Raw genomic sequence first — 21,428 nt, 5'->3', positions numbered from 1 at the left:
GCATTTCACTCTTGTGACTGTTCCTTTTAATTTACGTTTAACTAGCCTCCTCATTTTTTGTAGTTCCCCTTTTTGAAGTTAAATGATGCTGTGATGGATTTCTTTGGTACTTTCCCCCTACTAGGATATTAAATTTAATTACATTATTAGTGCTATTACTATGCGGTTCACCTGTATTCACCTCTTGGACCAGATCCTGTGTGCCAGTTAGGACTAAATTAAGAAATGAATCTCCTTTTCTGGGTTCCTGGACTAGGTGCTCCAAAAATTAGTGTCTAGAAATTATATCTGTATCCCATCCTGAGGTGACATGTTTCCAGTCCATATGGAGATAGTTGAAATCCCCATTATTATTAGATTTTCTGTTTTGTAGCTCCACTATCACATCTATTCAAGAGAAAGAAAGCAAAATGTTTCTTTATTTTCTGGGATTTTACCACACTTCCTAAGCATTTATACAAATCTCATCCCTATAGTATCATCTTAGCACCTGACTCTCAAATGTCTGTCCAAGTGACCTTTGCAATTGCGTTCCAGTATCTAGTTTCCCATTTTTTATCCTAAACAGAAAAATATTTTATTAAAAGGTACTTTTCTAATTGTAGTTTTTGTAATTCATAAAACAGGAGAGAGCAAATCTACTTGCAGCCTGGTACTCCAGGGGGCCACTATAAAACTCCTATTGGTAGCTCATCTGTTAATTCTACTGGCCCACATAATCACTGTGCAACATCAGTGTTGGTAAAGGAAATCTTGTTTCTCTCCTTGCTGTGTTTTATTATTTCTGTCTGTCTCTCTCATTGCTTTTCTGTTGTCTCTACCTGTGGTTGTATCGCTCTTTCATTGTGCGGTCTTTCTGGAAGCAGGCGGACAAGCTGCAGAGGAAATGTAGCACTGATCTCCTGCACAGAAGTGATTTCATAGCGAGGTGGATAGACCACACATAGAAGTGGAAGGAGACGCTTGGTTACTATATTTTCACATTCTTAAGCAATTGTACTCTGCAAATGGGCATTAAAAAAATGTGCTCAGGGCTTCATCATTCCACTCCCTTCAATGGCTAATCCACGTGGCCCTCACTCTCCTGCTAGTTCCCCATGTGTGGAGGCACAGTGGCAGGAGGCTTCTGTCTCCTTTGCACAACCCTCAGCTCTGCACAGAACAGCAGAGACCTGCTCAGGGGGGTGCCAACAGGCCTGTGACAGCATTAATGCTCCTCTGTCCCCTCTTCCAGCAGTGGGTCAGTTGTCCACCAGCCAGTCGAGGTGCCCTCTGAATAGACAAAATATTGATTTGTTCTTCCCTTTAAGAGGAAAATGAATCACTCTGAAATTACTGGTATTTTAAGTGTTTATCTGCTAACTTGCCGTAAAACATATTTTGTTTGTCTAACAGCTTGAAAGTACAGCTCGGAGTGTCGCAGTTAAGCAGTGGATGAATGGTACAGTGACTGTAGATAGCACTGTGGGAAATGACACCTTCTTTGTAGTTACATGGGATGGAATCACATCTCCACTAGACATTTTACTGAGGGATCCAAAAGGAAAAGAATATAGAACGTCAGACTTCACAGTTAGTGTTCTAAACCTCCGAACAGCTCGACTGAATATAGCAGGCACTGCAGAGGTAAAGACTAAACTCTTTTATTATCCAAACATGTTAACATTTTCATAGATTAAAATGCACCTTCTCTTTTTAGAAGTTAAACACAACTCCATAATGGACCCATTATCATTGGGGCAACTTCATTGACTTGCAATGGAAGTTGGGTAACGAAACTGTCATTTGTGCTCCTCCAAATTTATTATTATGCACTATACGCATCCCAAGTATACAAGATTCCCAAACAAAACACTGAATTCAGGTGAAGTTAAGGTTATTCCTGGGGGGATTCTGTGTATCTGCGGATGCACGGAATTCCTCTGTCTTGCATAATTTTGTATTTTCTGAAATTTTCTGAATAAAAAACGTTTTGCCTAAGATGAGCTGCAGTTCTGCCTCTTTCCCACCAGCGGCCTCTGGTGGGCATAAGGAAGAACGGCAGCACTTCTTAGGCAAAATGTATTTTATGTAGGAAAATACAAAATTCTATGCCCAATGCTGCAGAATTCCCGCAGGAGTAGAAGTTCATCCCAGCACCCTGCCCATGGAGCCAGGTTAGGACAGAGTGGGGCATATAGGGCTGCTGGGGGTCACAGACAGGGGATCAGAATGGCTAGTGGGAGAGGGGACAGACTGGGGCATGGGCTCACAAGCTAGTGGGTGACAGCATTGAGCCTGAGGATGGGGGAAGGGGGCTGCAGAGACCCATTGGGTGGGGGGGGTGTGGGAACAGGGGCAGATGAGCCTGACTGAATGGGAAAGGCTTGGGGTCAGCCAGGGTCTGCATGGGGGAGGCTTCCGAATTACCTAGCAATTCCTCCCCCCGCCCCCACCCAGAAAAAACTTCTCCGACCCAACTCCTTCCACGTTCACTCCTAGGCTAGCTCCTCCGTTGCCCCTGCCATAAGCCTTTGCACTGCTTCTGACAGGTGCAGGAAATACAGTTCTGTACTGTAATTTAAATGAATTACACAATGTTCTGTATTAATATGCCTAGTAAGGAATCCATTTGTAAAAAAAAAAAAATTACCAGAATCTTTCTTTTTTGGTCTGTATTGTTACAGGCATACTTGCTGACAGATATTTTAAAATAAATTACCAAAATAATTGAAACTGGCATGATTCTATTGTGTTATTTTGAAAAAATATTCAGAATTTTGCAGAATTTTCAAATATTGGGTGCAGAATTTTTATTTTTTTGGCACAGAATTCCCCCAGGAGTAGAGTGTGCATATCAACAACATAAGGATTCAAATCCTTCCAAGAATGTGATCATTCTCAAACATCCACCGCTAAAACTGAGAAAATTCAGATATAGGTTAAATTTAAAAGAAACCAAACATTTGAGACCACGAAGAATCATGAGTAAGGTACCCAAATCACCTTAAGTGTGGTCCTGTAGTAATACCCTAACTGGCCTTTGTGCCTCTCCCCTGAACTAAGATAATAATTAGCTAAGGGAAACACAAAGCTGCCCTTAGACTAATAAAGTCTTATATTTTTATACTTCATATATTTGATTTGCAGGTGGGAGATTGGTATTACTGGATTCAAAATAACCACACAGATTCTCAAGTCATATCAATGATAGTAACGTCTCGAGCAGCATCTTTGGCTGTGCCTCCAGTGACTGTGAAAGCCCACATGAATAAGGATACAAACAACTTCCCTAATCCAATGGTGATTTATGCAGAAGTTAGTCAAGGATTTTTGCCTGTTCTTGGTGCAACCGTGATGGCCACTGTTGAACCACAGACTGGATCTGCAATGGATCTCAAACTCCTTGATGATGGTTCAGGTAATCTTATTACAGGTTTCTGTTCCAGGGGTTTGGAGGTTGGAGTGCTGGTTGGAATACTTGACTTCCTGCCCCCTGCTTCTGTGGTTGAGGTGCCTCAGTCTTTAAGGCACGGCCCTCTGTAAGTCAATCCCTGAGTAGGGGACATCCCAGCACAAAGTCTATGTCCACAGCCCTGGGCTACTTCCTTCTCCTTCCCCTTCAGTTTGGGGCATGGCCCCTTTAGTCCAAGTTCCTGTGGTGGCTTGTCTCTAGTAGCACCCTCCTGTGGACCTTGGGCAGCATCCTGCTGCAGTCCCTGATCTGCAGTCCCAGATCATTCTAGGCAGGGCAGACATAAGTTTAGTGGGGTCAGGACCCCCACCAGGTGTCTGAGCTTTGTTCCCCTGGGTTCCTCTTAGGCCCCGTGCTCCTAGGCCTCTTTCTCCAGCTCCCTTGGCCAGGAAGACAGTACTTGGCTCCTGGTGGCTGCCTCAGCTGGCAGCCTAGTGACCCTTCCCTCAGGTAAGGAGGCAGCGAGTTCCTGTTTCTTCACTAGTCAGCTCCGAACAGAGCCAGGCTCCCTCCTTTTCTCTCCCTTTCAGACCTGACATTGGCTGCAGGTATAACAGGGCAGGGCGAGCTGGGCCGAAAGGCTCTCTTTAACCCCTTCCATGCTGCTGGGTGGTTTCTCATCTTCACCACAGTTTCTTTACATTTTGTCTAGAAAAATTTCTACAATCCCCATTTTGCGGTATGTGTTTTAGAATCTGCCTCTGGATGCTACTTCCAAGCTTACCATTAAGGGTTCAGACACAGCTATGCCATGAGCACAGACTAAGGGGCAGCAAGTGAGAGGAGACTGTGACTCTGGTCAAGATGGGAGTAAACTGCACTGGGTCTAAAGTGGTGCAGCATGTGTGCCCTGACATGCTGGCACAGCTACACTGTTGGGTGTGTTGGGAAGGAGGAGAGAGAAACTGCGCCAAGAAGGAGGGTGTGTAGTGGCTGTGCAGAGCTTTCTTCCTTTCCTGTGCTGTTACCCCTGATGCAAATAGCCAGCACAGGGACAGAAGGGGGTCTTGTGGGCCTGATTCAGCCATACTCACTGTTTGAACTTAGGTATATTTTACTTACTTGTGTGCCCTCCAGAGGGGATGCAGGAGGCAGAACAGGAGAGTGAGAGTCTGTTTCTATAGCTTGTCACATGCTATATAGGCAGTAGAGCTATGTTAAAAACTTCTCCTTCAAAAGGATGAGTTACATAGATTATTATTCTCCTTTTCAAATGCTACTGTGCCTACAGAGGAGATGTGATCAATCTCCAACTTCTCCATTCTCTGAACCACGTAGTACAGGCTGCAGGCTCTCTCCTCCCCACAACCCTACATTCCACCATTGCTGCAATCTCAAAGAGTTTTAGTCTGCACATCACCACGAAGGGCTCCACAAACCAGAGAACTACAGAGAATTACTAAGTCGTTTAGAACTAGTACACTAGTGGCTATTATTGAAAATAACAGTAAATACACAGCTACATGTTTTAATGCTACATTGTTATCTCCAGTTAAATATTTAATGAGCTTATGTCATCACAATGGGACCGATCCTGTTTTCACCTAGGTCCATATCAAAACTCTTCAATAGAAGCAAGAGTAGGCTCGACAGCAACAAATGTCCTTGCTTAACAAAAGGTACTTTGTTTGGATATATTTGTATGTCAAGGTGCTGATATTACCAAGAATGATGGAATTTATTCAAAGTACTTTACATCTTTCAAGGGAAATGGTAGATACAACTTAAAAGTGCGTGTCCAAGGGAAAGATAAGACTGTCAGACTTGGCCGCAGGCAGAGTCGAGCCTTGTATATACCAGGCTATATAGAAAACGGTAAGGAACATTCATGAAGTAGAAAACACTCTGTGTGTGTGTGTGTGTGTGTGTGTGTGTAAAATAAAGGTGAACGGGAGATAGTGTGTGTGTGTTTGTGTGTGTGTGTGTAAAATAAAGGTGAACGGGAGATAATTTAGCTACACAAAAATGCTTTTTTAACTATAACGTTTATTATATGCATCTTTCAGTTTCAAAGTTATGAAAGTTTAAAGTTATCAGTTTAATGCATCCACATGTTTTCTGTTCTTCTGTTGGGTTTTCTGGACACATTGTTCAGGACTCTTTCCATTAGGCATCTGTGTGCTAAAGTTTCTCAGTTCTAGAAACCAAAGGTATGAATGCTGCTATTAAGATTGTACTGCTTAAGCCTTATCAATCAATGAAGCCTCAGTTAATGATACTTTAACAGTGAGTCTGTTACAAGTGTGGTGTGACTTAGTATATTTTTTCCTCTTTCCCTTATTTTTGCATTTCTGTTTTGACCTAAAATCCCCAGGGAAATTAAGTGAAAAAAATACAATTAATTCATCATTAAATATATAGCTTTATTCTGAAGTGTCTTTGTAAAATTAGTATTGTCGAATTCTACACTTTTGTCTCAATCACTCCAGAACAAATTTGTGCTAGTTAGAGGTTGGCAACACGGCTGTTCTAACTCCCAGCCCTGCAGACTCAGCCTAGTTGTGAGTCTGTCAATATCAAGTTGTGTTCTTTCTGGTTTGTGCATTGTCTCCATAATCTGAAGGCCAAATGCCATGCTCACTTACATCTATACAACACTATGGCCATCAGTGGGATTGTGCAGGTGTAACTGGGGACATAGTTTGAAGAGAATAGTTGAACAGTTGGCCATGCAAATGGAACTTGGTTTGGGGGAAAATAGAAACTGATTTTTTGTCATTTAATCTGATTCTGGGTACACAGAGTGGCAGCTCTACTGTGTAAGGACCACTCTTGAAGGCTGAGCTGTAAGGCACCCAAAAACCTCAGGAAGTTCCAACAGTTAAGATTTGTACCTCAGTGTTCACTTGGCTACCTTGCACAAAGTAGGATTTCCTATTCCAGTTTTCCTTTTTAAATATAAACCTTCATGTTATTTTGCCAGTACCAAAAAGACCCAGACAAATTGTGCAACATGACCGTAAAAAATGTGGTAATAGAAAACTTCGGTTTTGGAATTTCTTGACTTTTGAGTGCCTGACTTCTCAACCTTAATGGTGGATTAATATTAGTTTTTGCATTTCATATCCTCTTTCTCTCTCTCTCTCTCTTTCTTGCATACGCACACACAGACAGAATTTTTTGTATTTCTAGAAACTTAGAATATACAGAATTTAAAAAGTCTGCATAAAAATGTGTCCAACTTAGACCCAGAAAAGTAAGGAAATGCCTACAAGGTTGTAATTCTGCAGCAATGCCTCGGAAGAGATGGGTGGAAGCTACCTTATCACAACCACTTCCCACTGACACCTGCTCAATACCTTAAACACCCTACCTGATAATAGGCACTGTTGCTACTTTCAACTGCCCTTGAAATCTGTTTTGTTTTTGGGGTCTGCCTTAGTTTTGTGCAAGGATGCAGGTTCCTGAAGTTCACTTTGTTTTCTGTCTGAGCTGCACTAATATTTGCACTATGTTTGCATAAGACAAAGAAAAAAGTAGATTAAAAATGAGATTAAGATTAAGAATAAGAGAAGGAATGCTAAATAAAAAGAAAGTGTGTTATGATTTAGAGTTTTGTAATGTTCAAATAACATTAGCAATTTTTTTCTTTTGGGGCAGGTGAAATCAAAATGAATGCCCCGAGGCCTGAAGTTAGTGATGATGAAATTCAAGCGAAGCTAGGAAGTTTCAACAGAGTTGCATCAGGAGGTTCTTTTGTAGTGGAGAAAGTTCCTTCAAGAGGAACTACAGATGTGTTCCCACCCTGTAAAATTATTGACCTGGAGGCTCAGTATGAAGAAAATAAAATTCACTTGTCTTGGACAGCTCCCGGGAATGACTTTGATGTGGGACAAGGTAAATTGGAAGTTTTGTTTTAGTCATCTGGAAGTGATCCATTTTTATCAGTTATCTGAAATTACATACTACGCCAAGCAGAGGACAAAAGTTACGTCTTTGCCATCTGCAAAATTTCACCATCACTATGGCCTGGCCTCCACTAGATTTTCTCTCTAGATTTCCTAGTGTAGATCAGGCCTCAGGGTAACCAATAAATTACCTGATCAATATGCTTTTCATGTTAGTCCCCCTTAATCCTTCAAAAACTATTTGAGAAACATGTAATATTCCCTAACTCTGAGACATTTACAGCAGAAATGCAAAACTTTTATACGAACCAGCCAATGCTAGCTTAAAAAGGCAAACAAATTAAATAAAAAACACGCTCACCAGTGACTCTTCCAAGGCTTCGCCCCTGTCTACACTGCACTATACATAAATCAGGGGACCCAGTTACACCATGGACAGTCCAAGGCTTTAGTCCATTTATGGCACACAGCTAGGTCTCCTCTATAATACACATTTTAAGTATGTTGTAACCAGGTCCCGTGATTCTGTTATGTTACAGTGTGCACATCAGCACAAGCCACAGAGAGGTTAAGATAGACAACCTGCAGTCACACAGAGAGCAGCTTCAGATTAACATTTTTACATATGCCTACAGCTTTTGGCAACCAGCTCATCAGGGAACAAACCAAAAACTCCATTAAACCCCCAAAGCACTGGCCTAGGTTCTGATATGTGGCTACTTTGCACTACTCATCTGGCTCAAAACAGCCTTATAGCTAGAGTAGCCAGCAATGGAAGAATAACCTCAGTTAGAAGGATTACTCCTGGGAGAATTCTGTGCATCTGCGAACGCATGGAATTCCTCTGTCTCACATACTTTTGAATTTTCCCACATAAAAAACATTTTGCCTAAGAAGAACAGGAGTACTTGTGGCACCTTAGAGACTAACAAATTTATTAGAGCATAAGCTTAGTCTCTTAGTCTCTAAGGTGCCACAAGTACTCCTGTTCTTTTTGCGGATACAGACTAACACGGCTGCTACTCTGAAACCTGTCATTTTGCCTAAGAAGTGCTGCAGTTCCATGTCATGCCCACTAGAGGCCACTGTGGCACCAAAACGGCCTGCTGCATTTATGCTGGCTGTTCTGGCACCACAGCAGCCTCTAGTGGACACAAGGAAGAAATGCAGCACTTCTTAGCCAAAATGTATTTTATGCAGGAAAACACAAAATTCTATGCCCAGTGCTGCAGAATTCCCCCAGGTGTAGAAGTTCATCACAGCACCCTGCCCATGGAGCCAGGTTACGACAGAGTGGGGCATACAGGGCTGCTGGGGCGTGGGGGGTCAGAGACGGGTTCAGAATGGCTAGTGGGGGGGACAGAGCTGGGCATGGGCTCAGGAGCTAGTGGGGTGATAGTGTTGGGACTGCAGAGGGGGAAAGGGGGCTGCAGAGACCCATGGGGATGGGGCGAGGGGGTGCGGAAACGGGGTAGATGAGCCTGACTGAATGGGAGAGGCTAGGGTTCAGCCAGGGACTGTATGGAGGAGGCTTTCCAACTTTCTAGCAATCCTACTCCCCCCGACCCCACCCCCCCAAAAAAAACTTCTCCCACTCAACTCCCTCCATGTTCACTCCTAGGCGTCTTCCTTTTCCCTCAGCTCCTCTGGTGCCCCTGACTCCCCCAAGCCTTTACACTGCTTCTGCCAGGTGCAGGAAATACAGTTCTGTATTGTAATTTAAATGAATTACACAAAGTTCTGTATTAATATGTTGAGTAAGGAATCTATTTGTCAAAAAAAAATTACCAGAATCTTTCTTTTTTGGTCTGTATTGTTACAGACATACTTGCTGACAGACATTTTAAAATAAATTACCAAAATAACTGAAACTGGCATGATTATATTGTGTTATTTTGACAAATAAAATATGCAGAATTTTGCAGACTTTTCAAATAGTGAGTGCAGAATTTTTAATTTTTTGGTGCAGAATTCCCCCAAGGAGTAGTTAATAAAAATACAAAATTGTTCTACAAATCCTGTGCTATCCTTGCATTTACAGATAGGGTAATACACATACTAACACATTCTTACCTGAATATGTTTCTTTTTCCAGCTGAAAGATACATAATAAAAATGAGTGAAAGTCTTCTGGACCTAAGAAACATCTTTGAGAATGCTACTTCCGTGAATACCTCTAGTCTGGTACCTAACCCTGCAGGCACCAAAGAATCATTTCAGTTTAAACCAGAAAATTTCACAATAGAAAATGGCACCATAATATATTTTGCAATATGTGCCATTGATAATGCTTCCCTGACCTCAGAGGTGTCTAATATAGCACAAGCAGCTCTGTTTCTTCCTCCAAAGGAATCCTCGTCTTCTAGTGTTCCTGGTGATAAAGGTATTAATGTTTTAACCATAGTGTTAATAGTAGCTGGGTGTGTAGCAGCTGTATTAATAGCTGTAAGTACAGCTGTTTGCATTTTGCACAAGAAAAATAGAAGGTGAGGCCCTGAGAGCAGAATGTAATAGAACTAATTGTAAGATGAAAGCTCAGTAGGAATCTATCCTAATTTGTTCTGTTTGTGATTTTTAAAATACATAAGGGAAGACTTAAATAATTTGTTAATACATTTGAAAATTAAGTGAATTGACTTTAAAATAGATGTGCATTTATGTGTATTTCTCTTCTGCTTTCAATGAGTTTATGCTATGTTACAGTACATGTATATAGACAAAATACTGATTTTAAAAGCATGTACTCAGTAGAGTAAGACACGAGTATAAATGACAATCTAGATTATAATTTAATTCTAATCTTGCAAGATTTTTGCAATTTTAGGTATTCTGTGCTTTATTTTTAAAAAGTAGCAAAAACTGTGTCTTTCTATTTTTTTTTCCAGTTGCTTAGCTATCAGGAACATGAGATTTTATAAAAAATGTGATAGATACATACCTTTCACATCCTTTCAGTTACATACAGTGAGTAGGAAATAAAAATACATACCTCTGTTGGCCCTGAGCCTGCAAATACTTAAGTACATGCACAACTCTACTCATGGGAGGAGAGTTATGCAGGTATTTAAATATTATCAGGATCAGGGCCATACAGTATCCACAAATGAGCATATGGAAAACACTTTCTTCCTGATATAATCACCAATCACACATGCAACCTTCCAACTCTAAACTATTAACGAAAGAACAAAAGCAAAATAGTAGAAGAGAAGACAATACATGCCAAATTAGCAGGAATGCCACCTATCACAGCATATGATAGAAGCAACTGCATGCGGCATCAAGGAGGAAAAGCTATTCAGCAGATGGTTTTTCACTCACCTTTTCCATATCCTGCAAGCCCAACTTGCAACATCATGCTGTGTGATATGACATTCCAGAAATGGGAAAGGATCATCCATTCTATGCATAATGAAAATATCTATAGTTACATTAGATGGGGTGAAATTATTTTATAAGGGACATAAACCCTCATGCTTCAGGTCATCAGCTCATCACTAACAGGGTCTAGGGAGGACCTTTTCCATTTGGTAAATTATTCCATAATTGTCCATGTGACACACCGTGTACCCTTATGTTCACCACTTTTACAAAACTATGATAAATCTTATACAAACTGTGCCTTGTGAGGTATCATTTGAAAACTCATAATTCGCTGATCATTATTGTTCTTGTAAAATATGTGTGGCAAAAGGCAAACTGAAGCCTCAGCAATGTGTCAACACAATCAAATGGACTATCAATGGGGTAAGTGTCCATTCTTTGGCAGGAAGAAGGGTGTGAGTAAGAACTTTACATCTTGGCAATGGCACAGCTGGGGGTTCCCATGTAAACTGACTGGCTTCACCTGAACCCCAGATGAAGATGATTCTTAAAGAGGAGGAAAAGATATAAAAATGAGGAAGAGAGGCCCTAAATCACCTCTCTCCCCTTATGGCATCAACAACAGTTGAAAGACAAAAGAAGCATCATTGAATTGGGGGAGTGGTCCTGGCTGAAGGAATCCAGCCAGAATGCTGTAAGCATATGGTGAGAGAAACCTTTTGTTTTAAATTCATTTAGTTTTACTTAGGTATTAATTTTACCTTTTATTTCTATTTAATCAATTCTGCCTTTTCTGCCTCATTACTTGTAATAACTTAAAATCTATCTTTCTGTAGTTAATAAACTTGTTTTATCCAAACCAGTGTATGTCTGGATTGAAGTGTTTGAGAAACGTAATTTGAGATAGCAAAGTTTGTGCATATCATTTTCTATTTATGAAATGATGGACTTTCTATAAGCTTGTACAGTACAGAAGGAAAGAGCTGGGCAGTACAAGATGTACATTTCTGGGGACAAGTCTTGGACTGGGAATTTACTGGTGTCACTCTGCAATACAATTCAGGAGTGACTGGCTAAATGCACTCATATAATTCAGCTGGGAGTGATTTTGCATGCTGGAGGCTGTGTATAAACAGGCCGGGGTAGTTTTTCACGCAGTGAAAGGCACCCCAATTGGAGAGTTGAGGGGACACAGCTACTCAACCGTCCGGATTCTACCCTAGGGAATGTCACAGTCCATTTTGGGGATTCTTACTGCTTCCACTGAAGTATATTTAGCAATATAGACGTATTGGCTAACAGGGGTATGCTACACTCAGATTTTGTATAAGTTAATTAACTGATAGCTCAAGGTAGTTACCACATTTAGACTATGCCTAGAACAAACATTTGGGGTATGTCCATGTTAGCTTTTACAAACATATTAAATACAAATCACTAGTGAAAACAAACACTGTCTGAGAGAGGTATCTGGGATCAGATGGACCATGGGTCTGATTGGTTAGTGCAATTTCTATGTTTCCTAGATGATTTTTTTTATAACATGAAGTGAAAGTCATAAATTGAATTTAACAGTTGCTCTTCTACATGTAAAGGCAATATAACTTCCCAGTTTTGTTTTCTCTGGTGCATTTTGGGGATATTCTTCACTTTTTGAGGGTGTAGGTGAATAGGACACAAGGAGGTAATTAGTAGAGTATCTGTGTAATAAACAGAAAGCTTGGCGGTGCCATGTGTTATGCATAAAGATCAATAAAACAGAACAGACCATGGGAATTGAGGATTGTATTTTACTTTTTATTTTTCAGTTAACCTCGAGCCCTGGTGAACAGAGGATTTTTCATCTGATGACCTGCCCAATCATATATATCTGAGCTGTTTCCGATAGAAAAATTGGCCTGGGAGCCTAGGAGTGTTTGACCAATCAAACTGTCATCAGTATATGGAGATCTGTGTTTAGGGCTGGTCCTTCATTCCTTGAATTACTTTAAATCAAAGCTGCAGAAGCTATCGGAAGCCTGCATCCGAAGAAAGGGGAAAAAATTCATAGGCAGGAGTTGTAGACCAAGCTGGATGAGCAAGCATCTCAGAGAGGAGATTAAGAAAAAGCAGAAAGCCTACAAGGAGTAGAAGATGGAAGGGATCAGCAAGGAAAGCTACCTTATTGAGGTCAGAACATGTAGGGATAAAGTGAGACAGGCTAAAAGGCAAGTAGCGTTGGACCTTGCAAAGGGAATTAAAACCAATAGTAAAAGATTCTATAGCCATATAAATAAGAAGAAAACAAAGAAAGAAGAAGTGGGACCGCTAAACACTGAGGATGGAGTGGAGGTTAAGGATAATCTAGGCATGGCCCAAAATCTAAACAAATACTTTACCTCAGTCTTTAATAAGGCTAAAGAGGATCTTAGGGATAATGGTGGCATGACATATCTGAGGTAGAAGCAAAACTCAAACAGTTTAACGGGACTAAATCGGGGAGCCCAGATAATCTTCATCCAAGAATATTAAAGGAATTGGCATCTGAAATTGCAAGCCCATTAGCAAGAATTTTTAATGAATCTGTAAACTCAGGAGTTGTACAGTATGATTGGTGAATTGCTAACATAGTTCCTATTTTTAAGAAAGGGAAAAAAAGTGATCCGGGTAACTACAGACCTGTTAGTTTGACATGTGTAGTATGCAAGGTCTTGGAAAAAAATTTGAAGGAGAAAGTAGTTAAGGACATTGAAGTCAATGGTAAATGGGACAAAATACAACACGGCCTTACAAAAGGTGGATCGTGCCAAACGAACCTGATCTCCTTCTTTGAGAAAGTAACAGATTTTTTAGACAAAGGAAATGCAGTGGATCTAATTTACCTAGATTTCAGTGAGGCGTTTGATACCGTGCCACATGGGGAATTATTTGTTAAATTGGAAAAGATGGGGATCAATATGAACATTGAAAGGTGGATAAGGAATTGGTTAAAGGGGAGACTACAATGGGTCCTACTGAAAGGTGAACTGTCAGGCTGGAGGGAGGTTACCAGTGGAGTTCCTCAAGGATCAGTTTTGGGACCAATCTTATTTAATCTTTTCATTACTGACCTCGGCACAAAAACTGGGAGTGTGCTAATAAAGTTTGCGGATGATACAAAGCTGGGACATATTGCCAATTTAGAGAAGGACAGGGATATTATACAGGAGGATCTGGATGACCTTGTAAACTGGAGTAATAGTAATAGGATTGTTGCCGGCACCCAGTGCCAGAGGCAAGCAACAACAGGGGTTCATTGCCCAGTGTGCGTCACCCAATAAACACAACGGGGTGGAGAAGCAGAGAGATTTATTTGGAGCTCTAAATAGGGCGCAGGGAGACTGAGCTGTCTCAAATCCTGCCCCAGTGCAGCAGATTCTAGTATACATTTTATACCTTTTCCTATTTCACTACACAAGCTTATGCAACCAATTACCTGTTGCCCCGTACAATACCGTAGCCAATCAGCTAAAGCAGCCAGTTGTGTTTTTCCTCAGTAGCATTGCCCGAGCCTTGCCTTATTTGGTCCTATTTGTTACCAGTTTTTGCTAAACATTTCTGCCTTATCTATCTGTTTCCCAGGCCGAAGCTGGCCTTGGCTGGCTAGCCGTGTGCAAACCTGTCTGTTCATGTGCTAGCTTCCTCAGTGTTATGCAGGATCACAGAGGGTTCAAGAAGCAAAGGGGCCTTGGTTTATCTGGGCATAGAGCAGGAGGGCTTCATCGACACTCGTGGTCTTCCACCTTCCCGAGTTACCTAGTGTAGTGCCAAGTGTCCCCAACAGGATGAAATTTAATAGTGAGAAGTGTAAGGTTATGCATTTAGGGATTAATAACAAGAATTTTAGTTATAAGCTGGGGATGCATCAATTAGAAGTAATGGAGGAGGAGAAGGACCTTGGAGTATTGGTTGATCATAGGAGGACTATGAGCTGCCAATGTGATATGGCTGTGAAAAAAGCTAATGCGGTCTTGGGATGCATCAGGAGAGGTATTTCCAGTAGGGATAAGGAGGTTTTAATACCGTTATACAAGGCACTGGTGAGACCTCACCTGGAATACTGTGTGCAGTTCTGGTCTCCCATGTTTAAGAAGGATGAATTCAAACTGGAACAGGTATAGAGAAGGGCTACTAGGATGATCCGAGGAATGAAAAACTTGTCTTATGAAAGAGACTCAAGGAGCTTGGCTTGTTTAGCCTAACTAAAAGAACGTTGAGGGAAGATATGATTGCTCTCTATAAATATATCAGAGGGATAAATACCGGAGAGGGAGAGGAATTATTTAAGCTCAGTACCAATGTGGACACAAGAACAAATGGATATAAACTGGCCACCAGGAAATTTAGACTAGAAATTAGACTAAGGTTTCTAACCATCAGAGGAGTGAAGTTTTGGAATAGCCTTCCAAGGGAAGCAGTGGGGGCAAAAGATCTATCTGGCTTTAAGATTAAACTCGATAAGTTTATGGAGGAGATGGTATAATGGGATAACATGGTTTTGGTAATTAAATATTCATGGTAAATAGGCCCAATGGCCTGTGATGGAATATTAGATGGGGTGGGATCCGAGTTACCCAGGAAAGAATTTTCTGTAATATCTGGCTGATGAATCTTGCCCATATGCTCAGGGTTTAGCTGATCGCCATATTTGGGGTCAGGAAGGAATTTTCCTCCAGGGCAGATTGGAAGAGGCCCTGGAGGTTTTTCGCCTTCCTCTGTAGCATGGGGCACGGGTCACTTGCTGGAGGATTCTCTGCTCCTTGAAGTCTTTAAACCACGATTTGAGGACTTCAATACCTCAGGCATAGGTGAGGTTTTTCACAGGAGTGGGTGGGTGGGTGTAGCCTGCGTTGTGCAGGAGGTCAGACTAGATGATCATAATGGTCCCTTCTGACCTTAGTATCTATGATTTTGCCTTGCACTGATAACCATATCCCTTGACATAGACACTAGATGTGCTAGGGCAGCTAACATTTACAACAGGGGTGGGCAAATTTTTTGGCCCGAGGGCCACATTGGGGTTGAAAAACTGTATGGACGGCTGGGTAGGGAAGGCTGTGCCTCCCCAAACAGCCTGGCCCCCGCCCCCTATCACCCCCTCCCACTTCCTGCCCCCTCAGAACTCCGCACCAATCCAAACCCCCTCCCCCGACTGCCCCGACCTCTATCCACACCCCTGCCCCTTGACTGATCCCCCGGGACTCCCACACCTTTCCAACTCCCCCCCACAGAACCTCCACCCCATTCAACTGCCCCCTGACGGCCCCCCAGGACTCCCACACCTATCCAACCGCCCCCTGTTTCCTGTCCCCTGACTGACCCCTGGAACCTCCCACCCTGGCCCCCTTACCATGCCGCTCAGAGCAGCATGTCTGGCAGATGCGTCGCCCGGCCAGAGCCAGACACATTGCCATGCTGTCCTGCATTAGCGCACAGCCCCGCCACCCAGAGCGCTGCCCATGCGGCAGCGTGGCTGTGGGGGAGAGGGGACAGCAGGGGAGGGGCCGGGGCTAGCCTCCCCAGCTGGGAGCTCAGGAGCTGGGCAGAACGGGCCCGCGGGCTGTAGTTTGCGCACCTCTGATTTACAACGAAGTCCCATTGCTAACACCTGAAATTCTCTTTTAAATTCAGGTGATTAAACAAAAATACACGAATCTCTATGGTTCTGAAATTGTACTGCTGACAGATGGAGAGGATACATATATGAGCAGTTGCCTTAAAGAGGTAGAAAACAGTGGCTCAATCATTCACACCATTGCTTTGGGGCCAAATGCTGCTCCAGAACTAGAACAATTTTCAGCCATGACAGGTGAGTAACTTTCCAAACTAATCCTGCTTTTGGCTTGCATACATGAAGCAGGAAATGTAAAAACAGAGTGGTTTACAACTTGTAATATGAAAAGAAAGTAAACTTAGTCACCTAATTCCAGTCGTATTTACAGAACGCTTATTTTCACCTAAATAAACACAACAATATTGGGAACAATTGTTTATCTTTACCTGTCCTCGCTTTAAAAAAAAACTGTAACCTGGTAACACCCTGCTAAATAGTGTTAGCGTGCTTTCCCTTCTCCCTCCCACTTCCCTGGTTCTTGTCACGCAGATACCAAGCAGCAAAAGACCAGAAGTCTGAAGTGCAGACAACGTGATGTTTATTGGGGTTAGTTTACAAGCAAGCATATTCTGAAGCACTTCACACCAGTCAGGCTTATCTCTATATGCCAATAGAGTCTGTTCCCCAGTGTCTCCCTTCCCAGTTCTGATGCCGCAGAGCATTTACCCCGTGTCCCCCTTCCCAGCTCTGACGCCACAGTGCCTTCCTTTGTCCCTGTTCCCCATTCCCTGTTCCCATTCCCCTTGCCTTAGCAAGCATGATTCCAATTTCCCCTCCACTTCCTGTTTGACCCCAGTTTATATAGGAATATTCACAGCTATATCTTAACCAATCATTTTACTGAAATTTAACTAACCAATCCTAATATATTGTAATATAATTGTCTCACCAATTATATCCCACTACCCTCTTTAACTTACACCTAGCAAAATTCATTATACAGCAGACAGAAACAATTAGAGAACCAGACAGATTAACAATAAAAAAGTGGGGGCCATCAAGATAAAACAATACAGAAATGAGGGTTTCACAACCACAGCCATTAATAAGTGATTTATTGCCAGACAGGATGCTATCAAACTAAGTTTTCTTTAACCATCTTAAGATCTGTTTCTTTATCTGGTGGTGATGGGAACTATCAGGACAGGATTGTCTTCCTAACAACCCAATACCACCTTGTTTCAGTGTGACTGGCTTGGGATGTGAGGATGTGACTGTTCGCGTCCCAGTTTATGACTGCCCCTGCTGCTTAGACAAAGGCCTTAACTTAAGAACCAGGCCTCAGACTATCCTAGTGAGAGAAGGCCCATACACAGGCGGACTTGTGATTTTGATTCTTTGATTTTATACCTCTACAAGTAGCTAAGTGATAAAAATACACCTAAGTTCTTAAAGTATAGGCCTTTGCAGGCAGGCCTGAATATCTATATTCTAACACTCCACCCCTTTCTTTTTCTTTTGGGAATCCTCCTGCCCAGGTATCCCTGGAAAAGCATAGGACATATGGCGACACTTCCTGATAGGGCCAGGCATCAAGGTGGAAGGTGTCGATGATCCATCTGTCCCATTGCCCCTTGTGTGGTACAGTGCCCTGCACCTTCCCTTATAGGGACATACCACACCTATTCCAATTAGTGTTCCAGACTTCCCACTATAGTGGGCCCGAGAAGGTTGGGTCCAGGTTGTCTAGTACACTACTAGTTGTCTAATCTACATTACTTATAGGTTATCATTAGTGGCGTAGCAAGGTTTGATAAAGATATTACTGCAGGATTTTTTTCCAAACAAAAAGATAAGCTCAGTGTTGAAATGATTAACATTGTATTTCTGGTGTTTACTTGGCAGTGGTGTGTAAACTTAATAGTGAAATAATTACCCCCTCACAAATCATCACAGCTGGAGGGCTCTCGCTGAGGAGTCTGTAACCAATGTCACTACACTAGTGATCAGGAGAGTCAGTCAGCTCTGCTTTCAGTGGAAGCTGCACTGTTACTTTTAACTTCAGCCATTTTAAGGAAAGCCAGATGAGTGCTGGGTGATGCTGCAGTACAGGGCACCTACCAGTGGGAATTCCATGTGTTGATTTACAGTGTAAGTTTACTCAAAATAGTGACTATGTATAAATTACACCTTTTTAGTCAGAGATGCTCCTTTTATGTATTCAGAATCACATCTGCTTGCTTCAGAGACTTAAATAAGATTGTACTGCTTTTTACTCTTGTTAGCACTGTACAGCCAACATGGCTGTGGGAGAACAAGCTTTTCACAGAATCTTCAGTGCTAGTGATTGATGTGTGAGCCAGAAAGAACCCAGATGGTCTTTCAGAGCCCAGTCTCAGCGGGCAGGGCTCACCTGTTTGAAACAAATGCCAGATTTCCAAGGACACTGAGCACCAGAAATTCCCATTGGAGTTATGGGTGCTCAGCACATATGAAAGAGGCCCAAATGTTATACTGGTAAACTAAGCAGGTTTGATCTGAGTCATTGAGAAGCAATAATCATGGAATGCTACAATGTTATTTTTACAGAGGCGTCTTTCAAAACGGAATTACACTTTACAAGTAGTGCATGGCTCAAAGTCCAGACTTACCAAGAACAGACTTTAAGTGAGTCAGCACAGTGTGCTGGATGAAGTGCTAGATGTGACCAAGCTAGGTGGAGTTAAAATGTGAACAGATGGGATCATTTCCCAGGTCAGACTAGCTTTTTGCAGGAACTGTTTTAGGTGTTTGTATTAGTTGATTCCCCACCACCCAGTGGTTCCTCCCTGCACTGCCCCATGAATAAAGGATAATAAAGGAACAAGATTTAATTTATCAAATGAACACTGTGCTTATAGCAACAGCCAACTACCATAATGCACATAACAAAGACCTACTGTTTTACAGTAAATGACTATTCTGATTATTTTAACCATCACATTTCAGGAGGCTTAAAGTTTTATGCCACAGATACCATTGATTCCAATGGCCTAATTGATGCATTCAGTGGAATTTCATCAGGAAGTGGAAATATTTCTGAACAGTCTATTCAGGTCTGAAATTCAAACCTTTGGTTTTTTTCACATTATTAATCAGTTACTGATCAATTAGAGTAATTTTAGTAGTCAGTAATCTTAACTTTTGCACTGCCAGTGACTGATCTTAAAATTGAAATATAAACTGATATTTGGAAATGGCTGTGGGAATTTCTGTGGTCTGTTATATTAGCAATGAAATGAAACAGCCAGTGAAAGAAAGGAAATTAGAATTTCTCACGATTAGCTAATGCAAAAGGACTTATAGACAGAGGTAGGCAGAAATACCACAGAACATTCAGCCACTCCTGTATGGAATGCTGTAAACAAGTCATTTTTGTCTTCCAGAGCATCTTACTTAATACTATTATCAATAAAGAGGAAAATACCCCAATTACTTCTCTTCTAAACAGTAGATAGCATTTTGATTCCCAGCTTTCCTGGCACTTTTCATGATCTATCTCAACTCAGCAACAATTTCTTCAAAATAATTGCGGCTAGTAGTACTGAGTTTTCTCCTCCTCCTCTTTCTACCAGAGCTCTTGGGTTGTGCTATTTATAACTTAACAACTCAGCCCTCACTTTGTTAATGCTCAGCTATGGACCCAGTTTTGCACTTTATCTGAATCATTCGCAGCAGCTAACATAGAATTGGTCATGGACAACTTAGCTTGTCTGCAACTGTATACTGGTCTTGTTAAGAACATAAGAACGGCCATACTGGGTCAGACCAATGGTCCATCTAGCCCATTATCCTGTCTTCCAACAGCGGCCGGCCCCAGATGCTTCAGAGGGAATGAATAGAACAAGGCAATTTATGAACTGATACATCCCCTTAGTGAGGCTAGCTGTTGTTTCAGAAATGACACTGAGCTTCTTGCTTCTGCAGTGTGTAGAGGTTGAATCATTTTCAAAGCACAGTTTCTGAGAGGCGCCCAGGAAGAGTAAAGATTTTAATGTGTAACCCTTCTGCTCGTCAGAGTTGGCAGCAACAAAGGCCGGGTTCAGTATCTAGGGGATCCATTCCAATAACACAATGCAAAACCGGCTCGAGACCCCACCCAGTGACCTGGGACAAATATATATCACCCCCACTGGGCGCCTCCAAGAGGCAATACTTCCCCTCTCGCAAGCACAGAGTCTGAATGTAGCAAAAAGCCTTTTAATAACAGAGAGAAACAATGTGGCATTATGTTGGGGAAACACCACCAACAGGATTCATAACACAACCCATGAGCAAAAAACCCACCCCAAGCAAATTGGGGCATGTCGTTTCCCTTTGGTTCTTGAGTCCAGCAACCCAAAATCACCCAAAGTCCCAAAAGTCCAACGACCCAAAAGTCTCTGTCCCTGGTCAGGGCAGCCCCAGAGTTCAAAAGTTAATCTGCAGAGTTCTACCTCCCAACCTGTGTGGAGATGGGGGGGGAAGGTTAAGGGGCACCTTACGTGGTTCAAAGCTGATTACCCCACCTCTCCATGGGGCTCCGCTCTGTCCGCTGCCCCCATGGCCTGCTCCAGGCATCCGACAAACTGCTCTACTTCACCAGCCGCTCTGCTCTGCCAGCTGTCCCACAAACTGCTCCGCCATATATCTTTGGGCTCCCCTACTACTTAACACAACACTCAGTGATTTCAGCTCTTAGTAAGTTTAGCTGTTTTGTGATTTCAGCTTGCAGTAGGGGAACCTCAGTGCTGGTGCACCATTAGCCCAAAGTAAATTCAGCTCAGCAGCCTGTAACTAGACTCCTAAAGGAATCAAAATTAGCTTTGATATTCTACAGTGGAAAGAGATGGAAGTGCAATTAGCATGTAAGACCCTCACCAGGGGGCCCATACCACCAAGTATTAATACCTGTCCCCAGCCTCTCTCCATTTACTGGGAGTTGGAACGCATGACCCTTGCCTAGTGAGTGCTGCTTAGTTGATGGTGAGTCCCTCCATCATAACAAAAGGCCAAGTACAGTTCCACTGTCCTTGATTCACATAATCAGGATAATAACAGGTTTATTCATTCCCCAATAACAGAGAAACTGGGGATCCTACAGCAGCTAAAGTGACCATCTAGGCAAGGTGGGTGTGACGATGCAAATGAGATCAGCCCCTGAAGTTCTTTTCCACAACCCACCATGACTCGCCACCAGCTGTCAGGGTAG

The 21,428-nt window shown here is 42.2% G+C and overlaps 1 protein-coding gene across 1 annotated transcript in view; it reads left to right on the top strand.

Annotated features, from left to right (window-relative positions):
* Window positions 1-11,420, top strand: part of LOC140916628 (calcium-activated chloride channel regulator 1) — a 35,008-nt gene extending 23,588 nt beyond the window's left edge. The window contains exons 11-16 of the mRNA XM_073358301.1: window positions 1,396-1,626; window positions 3,130-3,400; window positions 5,105-5,269; window positions 7,055-7,291; window positions 9,398-9,685; window positions 11,072-11,420. Coding sequence (XP_073214402.1) covers window positions 1,396-1,626; window positions 3,130-3,400; window positions 5,105-5,269; window positions 7,055-7,291; window positions 9,398-9,685; window positions 11,072-11,085 — 1,206 coding nt within the window. The 3' untranslated portion in view covers window positions 11,086-11,420. The remainder of the gene's footprint in view (window positions 1-1,395; window positions 1,627-3,129; window positions 3,401-5,104; window positions 5,270-7,054; window positions 7,292-9,397; window positions 9,686-11,071) is intronic.
* The last annotated feature ends 10,008 nt before the right edge of the window (window positions 11,421-21,428 follow it).

Source organism: Lepidochelys kempii, chromosome 8 (genome assembly GCF_965140285.1).
Source record: "Lepidochelys kempii isolate rLepKem1 chromosome 8, rLepKem1.hap1, whole genome shotgun sequence".
NCBI classification, from domain to species: domain Eukaryota; kingdom Metazoa; phylum Chordata; order Testudines; family Cheloniidae; genus Lepidochelys; species Lepidochelys kempii.
This window is presented reverse-complemented; position numbering and strand designations above follow the sequence as displayed.